We start from the raw sequence: 13,148 nt of genomic DNA, 5'->3' as shown, positions 1-13,148 counted from the left end.
AACCACAGCAAAACCTGTAACAAAAAACTCACACAGGACAAAGCTCTTGAGAGGTTAAAAAAGGCATTCCCAACAAAGCTCCCACCTCAGAGTCGACAAAAGAGCAGGTCTGGGACAATTTTCAAAGCCATGAAGTGAAGCAAGCATCAGAATACCTAGCTCTTTCAAGCACCCTTCCCTTTTCTGCATATACTAAAGAGGAGGCAACCTCAACATTTGATTTTAGGAAACTCCTAGAAGCGCTTTCTTAATATTTTTATTGGAGTATAGTTGATTTACAATGTGTTAGTTTCTGCTGTACAGCAAAGTGAGTCAGTTATAAACACAACGTATATCCGCTCTTTTTTTAGATTCTTTTCCCATACAGGTCATTACAGAGTATTGAATAGAGTTCCCTGTGCTGTACAGTAGATTCTTATCGGTTATCTAATCTATATATAGTAGTGTGTATGTGTCAATAGACAAATTACTTTCATTATTAGAAAGCAACTCATCTTTCAATTTTCCTATTTTTTACTTGAAGACACATCCAAACCCAACCCAGATATACCACCTCGCCTGAAATGAATGTACCAATTAATAAACAAATGCATCTCCTGTAGTCAGTATAACGCAGGGTCGAGAGCATGAACTCTGGACTGTATACACAACGTATGTAACTAACTTACCCCTAAATGATGGAGCCGGAATACTGACTCCATAACTTAGTAGCTGTGGGGCCCAGGGTAAGTCACTTAGCCTCTGTCGCCTTTAATTTATTCATCTGTAAAATGGGGATAAGATACATCCTCACTCAGTAAGCTGGTCGTGAAGGAGAAGTGAATTGATGCTCGTTTAAAGCACGTACAACAGGGCTTCCCTGGTGGCGCAGTGGTTGAGAAACCGCCTGCCGATGCAGAGGACAGGGGTTCGTGCCCCGGTCCGGGAAGATCCCACATGCCACGGAGCGGCTGGGCCCGTGAGCCGTGGCCGCTGAGCCCGCGCGTCCGGAGCCTGTGCTCCGCAACGGGAGAGACCACAGCAGTGAGAGGCCCGCGTACAGAAAAAAAAAAAAAAAAAAAAAAAAATCCAGTCCCCATCAGAGGAGACGCTGGGAGGAACACGCAAATGCAACGGAGGAATCAAAGCAGAAACCAGACTAAAGCCAGGTGCGAGCAGCCAGCGGGCACTGGGAGGACGGAACGGTTCCAGCTGAAGACGGTGAGACCAGGAATCACAGGCGCCTCTGAACCGAGTTCTATGAACGGGTAGGATTTCCACACGCGGCTAAGACGCCACACGTGAGAGACACCGCAAAGGATCTTAGCAAAGGCGCAAAGACCAAAAATTGACTTGTCTCGGTCAGCAGAAGTGGCTGCAGAGTGTTTATCACACAAAATGCCGGAGGGATGATAAGGCTAACTGGAATAGTAACCTCTGCCGCACCTCAAGGTGCTGAACCGGAGACAGGACGTAAAGAACCAAAGTGACGGTAAGAAAGCCACCACGACCCGGTCGCTCTCCACTATCCTCTAGGGACAGCGCGACTCGGGGCCAGCACACAGCGAACCAGCGTCCCCCTCAGACGGCAAACGAGAACTACACCTCCCGCCACGGCCTGGGGATCTGGCCCCGCCCCGCATTTCCACTTCCGCCGCCCTCCGGCCCGACCTACCAGGGAGCGAGCCTGGCGTCTGACCGCGCGTGTGACCCCCGCGTGACCCCGCGTGACTGGGGCCCGAGCCGAGAGGCCAGGAGGTGGGAGCCTGGGACCCCAGTCAGTAGAAAGGCGACCCGCAAAGGTGGAGCTAAACTTGCAAGTCTCAATAGGGATTGGAGTTGATGCCGCGGGGGCGGAGCCTAACGCCCACGGTCCTGGCCAATCAGCGTCCGGGATGATCTGAGAGGCCGGGAAGGGGAAAGGGGCGAAACGGTTCTACGGTGACATGCCGCGGGGTCTAGTGGGAGGAGCAGTTGCCCAGCGGCCGCCCGGCACTTCCTGTTTCCGGTTCCCGGAGTGGAGCCCAGCGAGGCGATCGTGGGGTCGCTGGCTCTGCGGCGAGCTCTGGAACCGGGGTCTGCGGCCGGCCCCTCGCTGGTCCTGTCTCCCAGCCTCGAGCAGGTACTCGGCCGGGGATTCTGAGCTGTGGCTGCTCCGTTTGCCCGTGACACGTGAGTATGAGGGGCGTGGAGGAGGAGTGGGCTGGAGAGCGCTCACCCCTCGTGGCTGTGACGGGGGCCGGTATCGCTGAGTCTCCCTTGGCCCGGGTTCTAGCCCCAAAATCCAGCTAAGGAGTCTGAGGGTAGAAAGGCGGAGGTGTAAGGTTGGGGAGTTACAGGGTCGCCAAGGGAGTGAGGGAGAAAGGATCTCCAAGACCAGAGATTGGAAGGCAGGGGAAGGAAGGTCGCTAAGTCTGGAGTCCGTTCGAGGTGTTACTGGATACCCGTGGACGGGATTTTGGCCCGTATCGTTGAGGGAGGTCAGGTGGCATCATTTGTAGAGGGTATGGCCCTAAGCATTTGGAAAGTCGGGAGACTAGACGGGACGCGAATGTCTGGAAGCCTGGAAGAAGTTTGAGGGAGATGAGTGTATGGTACGAAGACTCGCCATTAGAGGGATTTGCGTTCCTCTTTGGAGGGAGCTTCCGCCCTTGGGCCATAGAGCTGCTTTCCTAAGGCTTTTAAACCTTGGGCGGTTCAGCTAGTTAGGGCTGCTCTTCTGAAAGTGTGGGCTGCTGGAGACAGGAGTTAAGGGCCGTCACCATCAGAAATGAGCCAGAGAGAAGAAAGTAGAAATTTCACCGAAAAACAGAAAATAGTCATGGCTAGTCTTAAGGAGCGGGGGCAGTGAGTGGTACAGAGGCCCAGTGATGTAAAGTGTTTCCCAATTCCTAGCTTAATCATTGGTCATCCCATTGGAGGATAATTTTTTAGCCTTAACTGTATGGATCTATCGTTGTAGAACAAGAAAATTGAAAGGGATTTTTCAAAATCTTTTAAGTCCTGACGCTTGTTTCCCAAGTTTCTAGGACAAACTCTTGCATCTTGAGACTCTAATTGTAGCACAATTAGATGTAAAAAGGGACTACCCAGCCCTTGCATTTCATACTCTTACCAATACATTTTTGCACTCCTTTATCAGAAAATAGCTTTATACCATGACTCATTAAGTTGCCTTACAATAACTTCATACATGTTTAATACTTGTATAACCTAAGGCAAGTAACTTAAGCTCTGTAGGACTCAGTTTCCTCATCTGTAAAATGGGAGAAATTATACCTACTTTTCTGGGTTGTGAAGATTGACGAACATAATCTAGATAAAGCACTTAGAGCATATGCCACTGAATCAAAGAGAAGCAGCTCAAACGTAGCCAGACCTTAAGCAGGAAAGAGAAGAATATATCTCTTTTTAACTCCTATCTTTTTGAACCAATAATTAAATGAAAGCTAATTCAACTCAACTAATGCTGACTGCGGGGTGTTCAGCCCTTCATCCTTTCCCAGTTTTGTGAGAGTCTTTGTTCTAATTTGGGAAAAGAAATCATCAACTGTTAACAGATAAGGAACTAACTTTGAAGCCAAAGAATACAGCCTTCTGTGTGAGCATCCCTCCAGAAAGTGGTCCTGGATAAAAGAATACTGAAAGCACAGAAAGTTGAGATTTCAAATTGGGCCCTGAGAGAATATAAAGAAAATGTCATGCTTAATCAGTCTAATAAAAGGAGCTTCTTATTTTAGTCAGCTGGTCAAGTTGTGTGGAGCAGTGAGTTAATTTAGAGAAGGTAGGAGTTTGAGGTCTGGGTTCTTTGTTCCGCCTTCTATTTAGTGAACTGTGTAAGGGGTCACTTCCTCTTCTTGCTTTGTCAAAATGAAAGCAAGACTTTGACTGCCTACTCTGATCCCCAAAAAACTTAATGTGAAAGGAATGGTTAAGTGTAGGCCATGAGCTCAGAGCTGCACTATCTGGTTCACTCCACTAGCTGTGTCTAGTTTTCTCCTCTGTAAAATAAGGACAGTCATTGTATTTACTGCATAGGGTTTTTGTAAGGCTTAACTGGTTAATGTATGTTAAATGCCTAGCAAAAGGCAAGCACTCTATTATGTGTTTCCTGTTGATGCTTTGTATGTGTTTATGGGAGCCTCAGACTTTGTGGCTGGCTATACTTAGTCTATGGAAACACCTTATTAATATCACTACAATGAATTGATGTTTGGAGTACACCAAGTCAGGGAGACGACTTCCCAAGTATTGGTTGCCTTAGTGGAATGTGGGAAACGGAATGTCAAATGTGGGACCTCCCTGGTGGCACAGTGGTTAAGAGTCCACCAGCCAATGCAGGGGACACGTATTCGATCCCCGGTCCAGGAAGATCCCACATGCCGCGGAGCAACTAAGCCCGTGTGCCACAACTACTGAAGCCCACGCACCTAGAGCCCGTGCTCTGCAACAAAAGAAGACACCGCAATGAGAAGCCCGTGCACCGCAGCAAAGAGTAGCCCCCGCTCACTGCAACTAGAGAAAGCCCGCGCGCAGTAATGAAGACCCGACGTGGCCAAAATAAATAAACAAAATAAATTTTTAAAAAAGAATGTCAAAGGTAAGTTCATTTAGCTCTTTATCACGGTGCCTCAGAGGAGGTTGGCCACTTCAGGATGAAGTTGAACATCTTTCCCAGCCAATGGCTGCCAGACACGCATTGAAGTGGATGATGAACAAAAACTTCGTTCGTACCTTTTGTAAGAAGCATATGGGCCGCGGAAGTTGCTGCTGATGCTCTGGGTGAAGAATGGAAGGGTTATGTGGTCTGAATCGGTGGGAACAACAAACAAGGTTTTCCCCATGAAGCAGGTGTCTGGACCCATGGTAGAGTCTACCCGCTACTGAGTACGGGGCATTCCTGTTACATGCCAAGGAGGACTGGAGAAAGAAAGCACAGATCTGTACGGGCTCGCATTGTGGGTGCCAATCTGAGTGTTCTCAGTTTGGTCATAGTGGAAAAAGGGGGGAAGCATATTTCTGGACTCACAGATACAACTTCGCCTCATCAGCTGGGGCCCAAAAGAGCTAGCAGAACCCACAAACTTTTCAGTCTCTCTCTGTCCACCAGTATATTGTGAGAGAAAACCCCTAAACAAAGAAGGTAAGAAACGTAGGACCAAAGCATACAAGACTCAGCATCCTATTACTCCACGTGTTCTGCAACACAAACGTCAGCATATTGCTCTGAAGAAACAGCATACTAAGAAAATAAGGAAGAGGCTGCAGAATATGCTAAACTCTTGGCCAAGAGAATGAAGGAGGCCAAAGAAAAACACCAGGAACAGATTGCCAATAGACAGAGGCTGTCCTCTGAGAGCTTCTACCTCTAAGTCTGAGTCCAGTCAAAAACGAGATGGTCTAAGAGTAACAAATAAATGAGATCAGACATCCAAAAAACCACACGTAAGTTTGTTGAGGAGTGTGGAGAAAATTTATTCAGGTACCTATTAGTACCCATTAAATTCTGCCTGTTTTAAGTTTTGTATGCTAAAAATGCAGTGGAGTCAGTGGACCAGCATGACAAAGAATTAGAGGACTTTTAAAGAGTATTCAAACCAAAGTCCAGACTTGTAGTATGGAAGCATTTTATCATAAGTGAGAAAAGTTTGGAAGAATTGAATCTTTGTATCAGAAAAATTGGTGATAACTGTTATAAAATTAACAAGTAGCAATGGCCTAAGGGATCATTAATGGATACCAAAGTGAATTCTTTTGAAAGAGTAAATCAGTGTATCCTGGGTGTAAAGATGGAATTAGAGAAAAGAAAATGAGTTTGGGAAACAGAGCCGCATGTTTCCATTCCTGAAGCAGTACAAACATCAGATGAATTGGATTTGCTAAATTGTAAAGTGACATGATTCCCAAGAGTTATCAGCAATTGGAAGCTAGAAACTCTTGAGGTTCATGATTTGTAGAGCCTGAGGTGGGTTTTGGAATACTTATTCAAACCACTCATTTGGACCTAGCGAATTTCGTTCTCCCTATCATTTAAATGATTGAATGATTTTTCAGAGGTGAGACATCGAACAGGTAGATGTGGAGTTTTAGGTGCCGTGGCTGTGTTTACCTCTGTTCATCATTCTTGTGGTGAATATGAACAAAGACTGTTAGATGCTCCTGAATATTAAAATGAGGACTTAGGTCCCAAAGTATTCCAGTCTCTTTCTCTAGTTTACATCTTTCTTAATAACTTCCAACTAGCCCTTATCAAGTGTCAATTGTAATTTGAGTATTATCTTATGGAGGGCCACTGGTTTAAGCAGTATTTATGAACCAGTATTGAACCCTAAATAATGAGACATCTTAATCTAATTTCTCACCAAATGGTAAAGAGGCAAGGATGTCTCCACCAGGCTGTCATGATTTAATTCTTTTTGTTCTTTCCTTTCCCTCTTCTCAGCCTCATAGTTTGTTCTGAAGGACTTACCTATGAATTAGACTGAAAGTGATTGGTATATAGAGACAGTTTCCCCACACAGGTGATAGGTATATATGTGCATGTGTGTATATACGTATATATGTATGTATATCTATATATGGGTTTCCTAACACAGGTGCTCTTGGCACAGAGATATTAAAAGGTAATATTTGTTGCATGTGCCAAATAATCTTATAGCTTCTGCATAATCAAAATACTGTTCATTGGTCACACTTAAGTATTCTCTAGGCCATTGATTGGTTCTTCTGACAGTTTCTAGGACCAGAAATGTGTTTTTCTCCCAATACAGCATAGAAGTCTAGATATTCTTTTTTTGTGCACACCTTGCAGAAATCTCAACAACAATCTGTAGACACTAACTCTTCACCAAGGCCAATGCTGTCCTCTTTGTTGAATGCACATGAAAGGGGCACGAGAAGGACAGGAGGTGACCAGTGAGTGGTGTCAAGCAAGGGAGTCAGCTAGGAAGAAGCTTTTGAAATAAGTTTTAAAAAGAAAAAGAGAAACCTGGAGACTTGAGATTCCAATTCTGAATATTAAATAATGGGGAAAACAGAACTTGAAATGGAGACAAGTAAAAGCCCAACATCATAATAATGAAGAAAACTGGCTAGTGTAAAATAATAGGTGGTGGGTGGAAGATTAAATGGTTAAAAAAATACCATTCATTTATGACACATTCATATGCTTGCTTGCTTTCCCTTCTCTCCCGACCCTCTCCCGCTCTCCCTAACACACACATACCCTCTCCCAAAAGGATGCTCCCCCTCTACAGCTCCTGGAGGACTGGCCTGCTGCTGCTGCTGCTGCTGCTCGCCGCAGCAGTAAGAGAATCCTGGCAGACCGAAGAAAAAACATGCGACCTGGTAGGAGAAAAGGATAAAGAGTCAGAGAAAGAGTTGGCTCTACTGAAGAGGCTGACACCGCTGTTCAACAAAAGGTAAATGAGAAGAATCTTAAAGGGCTTGAGAAGGTAACTTTATTAAAGAATCTCCTCCTCCACTTGCTGATTTTCTTTAGTAGTATTTAGTACTGATTTTATTTCCTCCCCCCCAAACATAGGGGGGATACATGTATCATAACCTCCTCTGAGCGACGGTTCTAATCTGAACTTTAGCAATATTAGTCTTTTTGGCCGTGCTGTCTTGCTTTCCTTCGTGATGTAGAGCACATGCTCAGCCCCGTGTTCAGCAGTGGTGTGCAGGTACCTTATGCAGAAGAGTAGCGGTTTCCATGACGGGATCCAAGAAACCAGCTCATAGGAACTAAAAAGCATTATTTGATGCCTCAATATTTAGAAGTATCAGGATAACGTTATTTAGGCCTACTGCGTCATCATAAGTGTCAGGAATCTTCTGGTGTATAAATCTGAAGATAATCTTTAAGGAAGGAGGGTGTATCTCATGAACATAGACCCTTACTCAAGGGGACGTAGTAGCTAATGTTTTAGCATAGTCTAGAGCTATTATTCTAGAAATATCTAGAATACTAGCTGTCTTGGATGCTGTATTTTATTAATCAGTCATCATCAACAGTTAGGGTGTTCTGTCTGGGTCATGGATATCTTATGATGCAACAGATATTATTCACTAGGACGTTTAGCCGTGACATCAGATAAATAAGTTGAGTGTACCATTGTTGTCGTTAGAAAGGAAGCTGCTCTTCCTCAGGCTGACGGCTGTAACTGTCCTCTTCCGTGTCCTCACTCCTCACAGCTTTGAGAGCACCGTGGGCCAGGGCCCAGACATGTATATCTACGTGTTCCGGGTGTGCCGAGAGGCCAGCAACCACACCTCTGGGGCAGGCCTGGTGCAGATCAACAAAAGTAATGGGAAGGAGACAGTAGTAGGGAGACTCAACGAGACTCAGATCTTCAATGGAAGTAAGATTCTCCCTGTTGATCAGTTAAGTGAATCCCTCTGATGATCCTGTATGTCTCAGCCCTTCCCAGGCTCTTTAGTGTACCGTACGGTATGTGTGGTTCAGCTCACCTGAGATACCTGCAAACCACAGGATACCTACTTCCACAGCTCCTCCGCAGCCAAGGCTCAGGACATTTATGTGTTTGTTTTAAAGTGAGATCAGGGCTTCCCTGGTGGCGCAGTGGTTGAGAATCCGCCTGCCGATGCAGGAGACACGGGTTCGTGCCCTGGTCCGGGAAGATCCCACATGCCGCGGAGCAACTAAGCCCGTGAGCCATGGCCGCTGAGCCTGTGCGTCCGGAGCCTGTGCTCTGCAACGGGAGAGGCCACAACAGTGAGAGGCCCGCATACCGCAAAAAAAAAAAAAAAAAAAAAAAAAAAAAAAAAAAAAAAAAAATAAAGTGAGATCAAGCTTTTTGCAAACCAGTCAGTCTACAAAAATTTCCCCACCATCTTGAGTTATGTTGATAATATTTCTCAAAAGTCATAAAATCATATTGCTGGAAAGGACTATGTGAGCAACTATGGTCTGTTTTCCTCCCTTAAGCAGATAAATACATTATTCATTGCACATTGTTCCTCCTATAAATAACATCATAAAAAACAACGCCAAGAGTTTGGGGCTAGGGGTCAGAAGACTGGATTTTTGATCCAGCTCATATTTATTTGTCCTGTGACCTTGAAAAATCATTTCACCTTTTTGATTGTTTTCTCATATGCAAAATTGGAAGCACAGTCCGTACCTGATTAACCTCACGTGATTATTGATCAAATGATACTTTGCAAAAGAAATTTGAACACAGTAAATACTAAAGAAGGAAAAATGCCCCCCAGTCTTCAAAATCATCCACTTTGAATTTATCTGTGGTGACTTTATGATCTTAGGCTTTCCCTTGCCACCAAGTAATTGTATGGAACCTCTTCTTTTGATGTTAGCAGGTATTCGGAAAATGTGAGTCATGATTAAGGTACGGATCATAATTGTATTTGCACTATCGATTGCCTTAATTTTTGTGGAAAATTAAGGTTATTCTTGTATGACTGTCTGATTCTTAGTCATCTTAATAAGGGAACACATAGCTGTTATGAAGGAGCGAGGTTTAGCTGCTGTTTCTGGTATACAGAGCTCATCCTGAAAGGGTTATTTTAATTACAGCCAATTTCATTGAACTCACTTCCACTCTACCACAGTGCCCAGGTCGGCCTCGTGCTTTTCCCACACCCCAAAGCTCCATTTTCCTTGTCCCTCCTCAGGTAATTGGATCATGCTGATCTATAAAGGGGGTGATGAATATGACAGTCACTGTGGCAAGGAGCAGCGTCGGGCGGTGGTGATGATCTCCTGCAATCGACACACCCTAGCGGTGAGGCACCCTGGGGCCTGGGAGCCTAGAGAGGAGAGGAAAGGACTGGCCTGAGGTGGGAGAGGCTGTCCAGAGGGAACAAGATTATTGGGACGGAGGAGATAAAATGAGAAGTTCAGCTTTTCCCCGAGTCATAGGCACCCGTGTTCCATCATCCATGGAAGAGGTTTTGAACCAGGAGAAAGCAAATGTTTTGTGGGTTTTGTGGGTTTGTGCTTTTTTCAGACAGGTGTCAGACACAACGTAAATGTTGTGTTCTGTCCTCTTGTCATCAGGATAATTTTAACCCTGTGTTTGAGGAGCGAGGCAAAGTCCAAGATTGTTTCTACCTCTTTGAGATAGACAGCAGCCTGGCCTGTTCCCCAGAGATCTCCCACCTCAGCGTGGGTTCTATCTTACTTGTCACGTGAGTACTTTTTCCTTTATCAGTACAAACCTTTTTTTTTTTAACTCCACAATTACTTGGAGGTCTATAGGTACAAGTAGTGTGTGTCCATGTATATGTTATACTATAATTTGTAAAAATCCTCTTTAGACTCTGTGCAAGTTTTTTAAAAATGACTTATTTAATGTTTTGTCCCCAATAAATATTTGCATTTGGATGTAGGGTTTTTTCCCTACTGGAGGGCTGGACAGTTTTTAATACGCTGCCATTAGATTAGAACTTCTAACGAAATGGAGTTGTATATCTAATGGTGACTGTTCTCAGCCCTAAGTCAGAGTCACAAACTCTGCCTTATTTTATTCTGATCATTTTGGTTTTCTCAGACTGACACTCTAATTGGTTTTCTAAGGACCTACCAGCCCCCTTGTTCATTCAACTGACTACCCCCCTTTTTTTTTCCTTTCATTTTTATGGAACACAGCTTAGGAAACAGGTAACACTGAATATAGAGATTATCTTTAGTATCCGAGTCTTACTATTCGTTGGTTTTTGAGTATAGATGTCTTTCTCCCTCAACAGGTTTGCATCGCTGATCGCTGTCTACGTCATTGGGGGGTTCCTGTACCAGCGACTGGTGGTGGGAGCCAAAGGAATGGAGCAGTTTCCACACCTGGCCTTCTGGCAGGACCTCGGCAACCTGGTAGCAGTAAGTACCGGGCCAGCTGGCTGAGTCCGTGGCCTACAGACAAGGTTGAATGACCAACCATCCTGGTTTGCCCAGACTGAGGGGTTTCCTGAGACACAGGACACTGGGTGCTAAAACCACAAAAGTCCCAGCAAACCAAGACAGTCGGTTGCCCTAGTACAGATAAGCAACATAGCACCTTCATGTCTGGCCTTGCTAATAAGGCGTGGCTGGAAGAGCAGTCCTTTTGCTGAGATTTGGGAACCTGATACAGCTCTCAGGGGGCCTAAGTGAGGAAAGGGTGAGGCCAAGTTAGAACCCGTCTGTTCTTCCCCACATTCGACTCAGGCTGATCCTTGGAGCTTTGGGGCCTCTCTTCATTATCCCTGGAGAAAAGCAGTTGCTGCCACATTCTTGGACCATAAACATACTCTGCCCACCTGAAAGCCGCCGATTTCAAATGCTCGTTTCCTTCCTTTCCTTTCCCCCTGCAGGATGGCTGTGACTTTGTTTGCCGATCTAAGCCCCGAAGCGTGCCTGCCGCGTACCGCGGTGTGGGGGATGACCAGCTGGGGGAGGAGTCGGAAGAAAGGGACGATCACTTACTACCCATGTGACCGCACTTTCGATGGCCGGCTTCTCCAGCCCCCAAACCAAAGCGTCCTCAGCCAGGTTTCTTAAGCAGCCTCCACTCCAGTCTCTCATCTCACCCTTAATATTGCTCTTGCTTTCTGGTTTGCTTTTGGTTTGCATCCACTTGCCAGTAGTAGAAATGCCTTCCCTTTGTTCCCTATCTGTTTTCCCTCCTGAGAGGTACAGTCGTAGGACAGAGGTCATATAATAGGGCCAATGACAGCAGAGGCTGTTGTACTGTCTCTTGATATCAGAAAGTACAAGTCGGGGAGTTATCGTGAGCAAAAGGGTGTGGCAGGCTCCCTGACCCTTCCTTTTTTAAACACGTTTTCACAAGTTTTTGAGACACTGGATTTCTTTAATTTAAAAAAAAAAGCAAAGAAACATTATTTATACAAGGTTTGATTGCTTTCATGCTGTTACTCTGTACCCTACAGTAGTCTCCGTGAGAATCTGGATGTAATTTCTTGCTGCTTGGAACTATTTTGCAGTGATTACTTGGTTGTAGTCCAAGTACTGCCATTTGGTTTGAGCCTGGTGATGTCGTAGACTTAATTCTCCCACCTCTGGGATTAGGATGGGGAATTTTGAAATTTCCCGATTAGAGGATTAAAAGGTACCATACATCATTTGCTGGCATTGGAGCGACTTTATAGCTGGAGCTAGGACCTTGATTGTAGTCTTCGGTTATTGGTCCATCTGCAGCCAAAATGCCTAATCCAGAAGTCCAGTCCATCGGAAAGGGACATGGAAATTGACCTCCTATGCTGCCGGGGCTCCAGAAAAGGGAAGTCTGTTTACCTTGTAGTGGGATCTCCTTGACGACTTTCTTCTCCCACTTGCAGTCAAAGCTGGCAAAGCTTTTCTTACTCCTAAAACGATCCCTCTATCAGTATTTCTAAACATGTTGCACTTTCCTTCATAGGCATGTCATTTTGACTTTTTTTTTTTTTTTTTTTTTTTTTGCCCCCAGTCTTCTTGGAAAGGGAATGCAGGCAGAGGTGGGACATCCCGGGCTCTTCGCCTTCCGCCCTGGCTGCGACGGCTGCGGCGCTTGTCCCTTTTTCTGGCTCAGGGACGCGTCTTCTTGCCCACATTACTTCTGTGGGGAGACGGTCTTAATCTTCTGATGCTTCCACCTTTCTGTTCAGGCCATGTGCCCAGAAACCTGGCCTGATCTTTGTGTGATAGTGAGCCTGGGCCACTGAAGAGTAACATGGCTCCACTGGACACAGGAGGATGGAATCAATAGGCAGGGGCCTTTGTCAGCCTTTAGAGAAGGAAATGAAATGATTTCATCTTTGGACTTTTAAATACTATTGGAATGATTTTTTTTTCTTCTTTCTAAACAGGAAAATAATGTTATAAAAGCATCTTTTTTGTTACTTGTTTGCATCCCTCCCCCACACTCTGATGTTTTAAAAATGCAAAAAATATATATATACATTTTTTTGTACAAAAACACTTGAAAGATTAAAAAAAAAAAAACACGTTGGCCTAGTCATTTGTGTGAAAAAGAGAGGGTAGATACACTGGAATGATGGAGTAAGAGACAACTGAGACCAATTTTCATCCTTTTACTGAGGAGGAAAAAAAATATTTAATATTTTTGTTGTATAAGGTATAGCGCCTAAGGCAGGTACTTCTATTCCTGACCTCAGTCCCACGCGCTCCTGCTTTATAAAGCTATAGGACAGAG

At 45.0% G+C, this 13,148-nt stretch overlaps 1 protein-coding gene and 1 pseudogene across 2 annotated transcripts; both read left to right on the top strand.

The window, feature by feature from the left end:
* The first annotated feature begins 905 nt into the window (after positions 1-905).
* On the top strand, positions 906-12,951 carry M6PR (mannose-6-phosphate receptor, cation dependent). Of its 2 annotated transcripts, XR_010835757.1 has the most exons (8): positions 1,706-2,151; positions 7,218-7,400; positions 8,176-8,342; positions 9,637-9,746; positions 10,022-10,152; positions 10,711-10,837; positions 11,311-11,488; positions 12,423-12,924. XR_010835757.1 is itself a non-coding variant. In XM_059082587.2 (7 exons), the coding sequence occupies exons 2-7, from the start codon at positions 7,219-7,221 to the stop codon at positions 11,431-11,433; spliced, it is 840 nt and encodes a 279-aa protein (XP_058938570.1). In that variant the 5' UTR covers positions 906-2,151; position 7,218; the 3' UTR covers positions 11,434-12,951. The 2 variants fall into 2 exon arrangements, 1 of the variants encoding a protein (XP_058938570.1); XM_059082587.2 differs by having other exon boundaries at positions 906-2,151; positions 11,311-12,951.
* Positions 4,547-5,427, top strand: LOC136792249 (small ribosomal subunit protein eS6-like; annotated as a pseudogene).
* Positions 12,952-13,148: the final 197 nt, after the last annotated feature.

This window comes from Kogia breviceps, chromosome 12 (genome assembly GCF_026419965.1).
Source record: "Kogia breviceps isolate mKogBre1 chromosome 12, mKogBre1 haplotype 1, whole genome shotgun sequence".
Taxonomy (NCBI): Eukaryota; Metazoa; Chordata; class Mammalia; order Artiodactyla; family Physeteridae; genus Kogia; species Kogia breviceps.
This window is presented reverse-complemented; position numbering and strand designations above follow the sequence as displayed.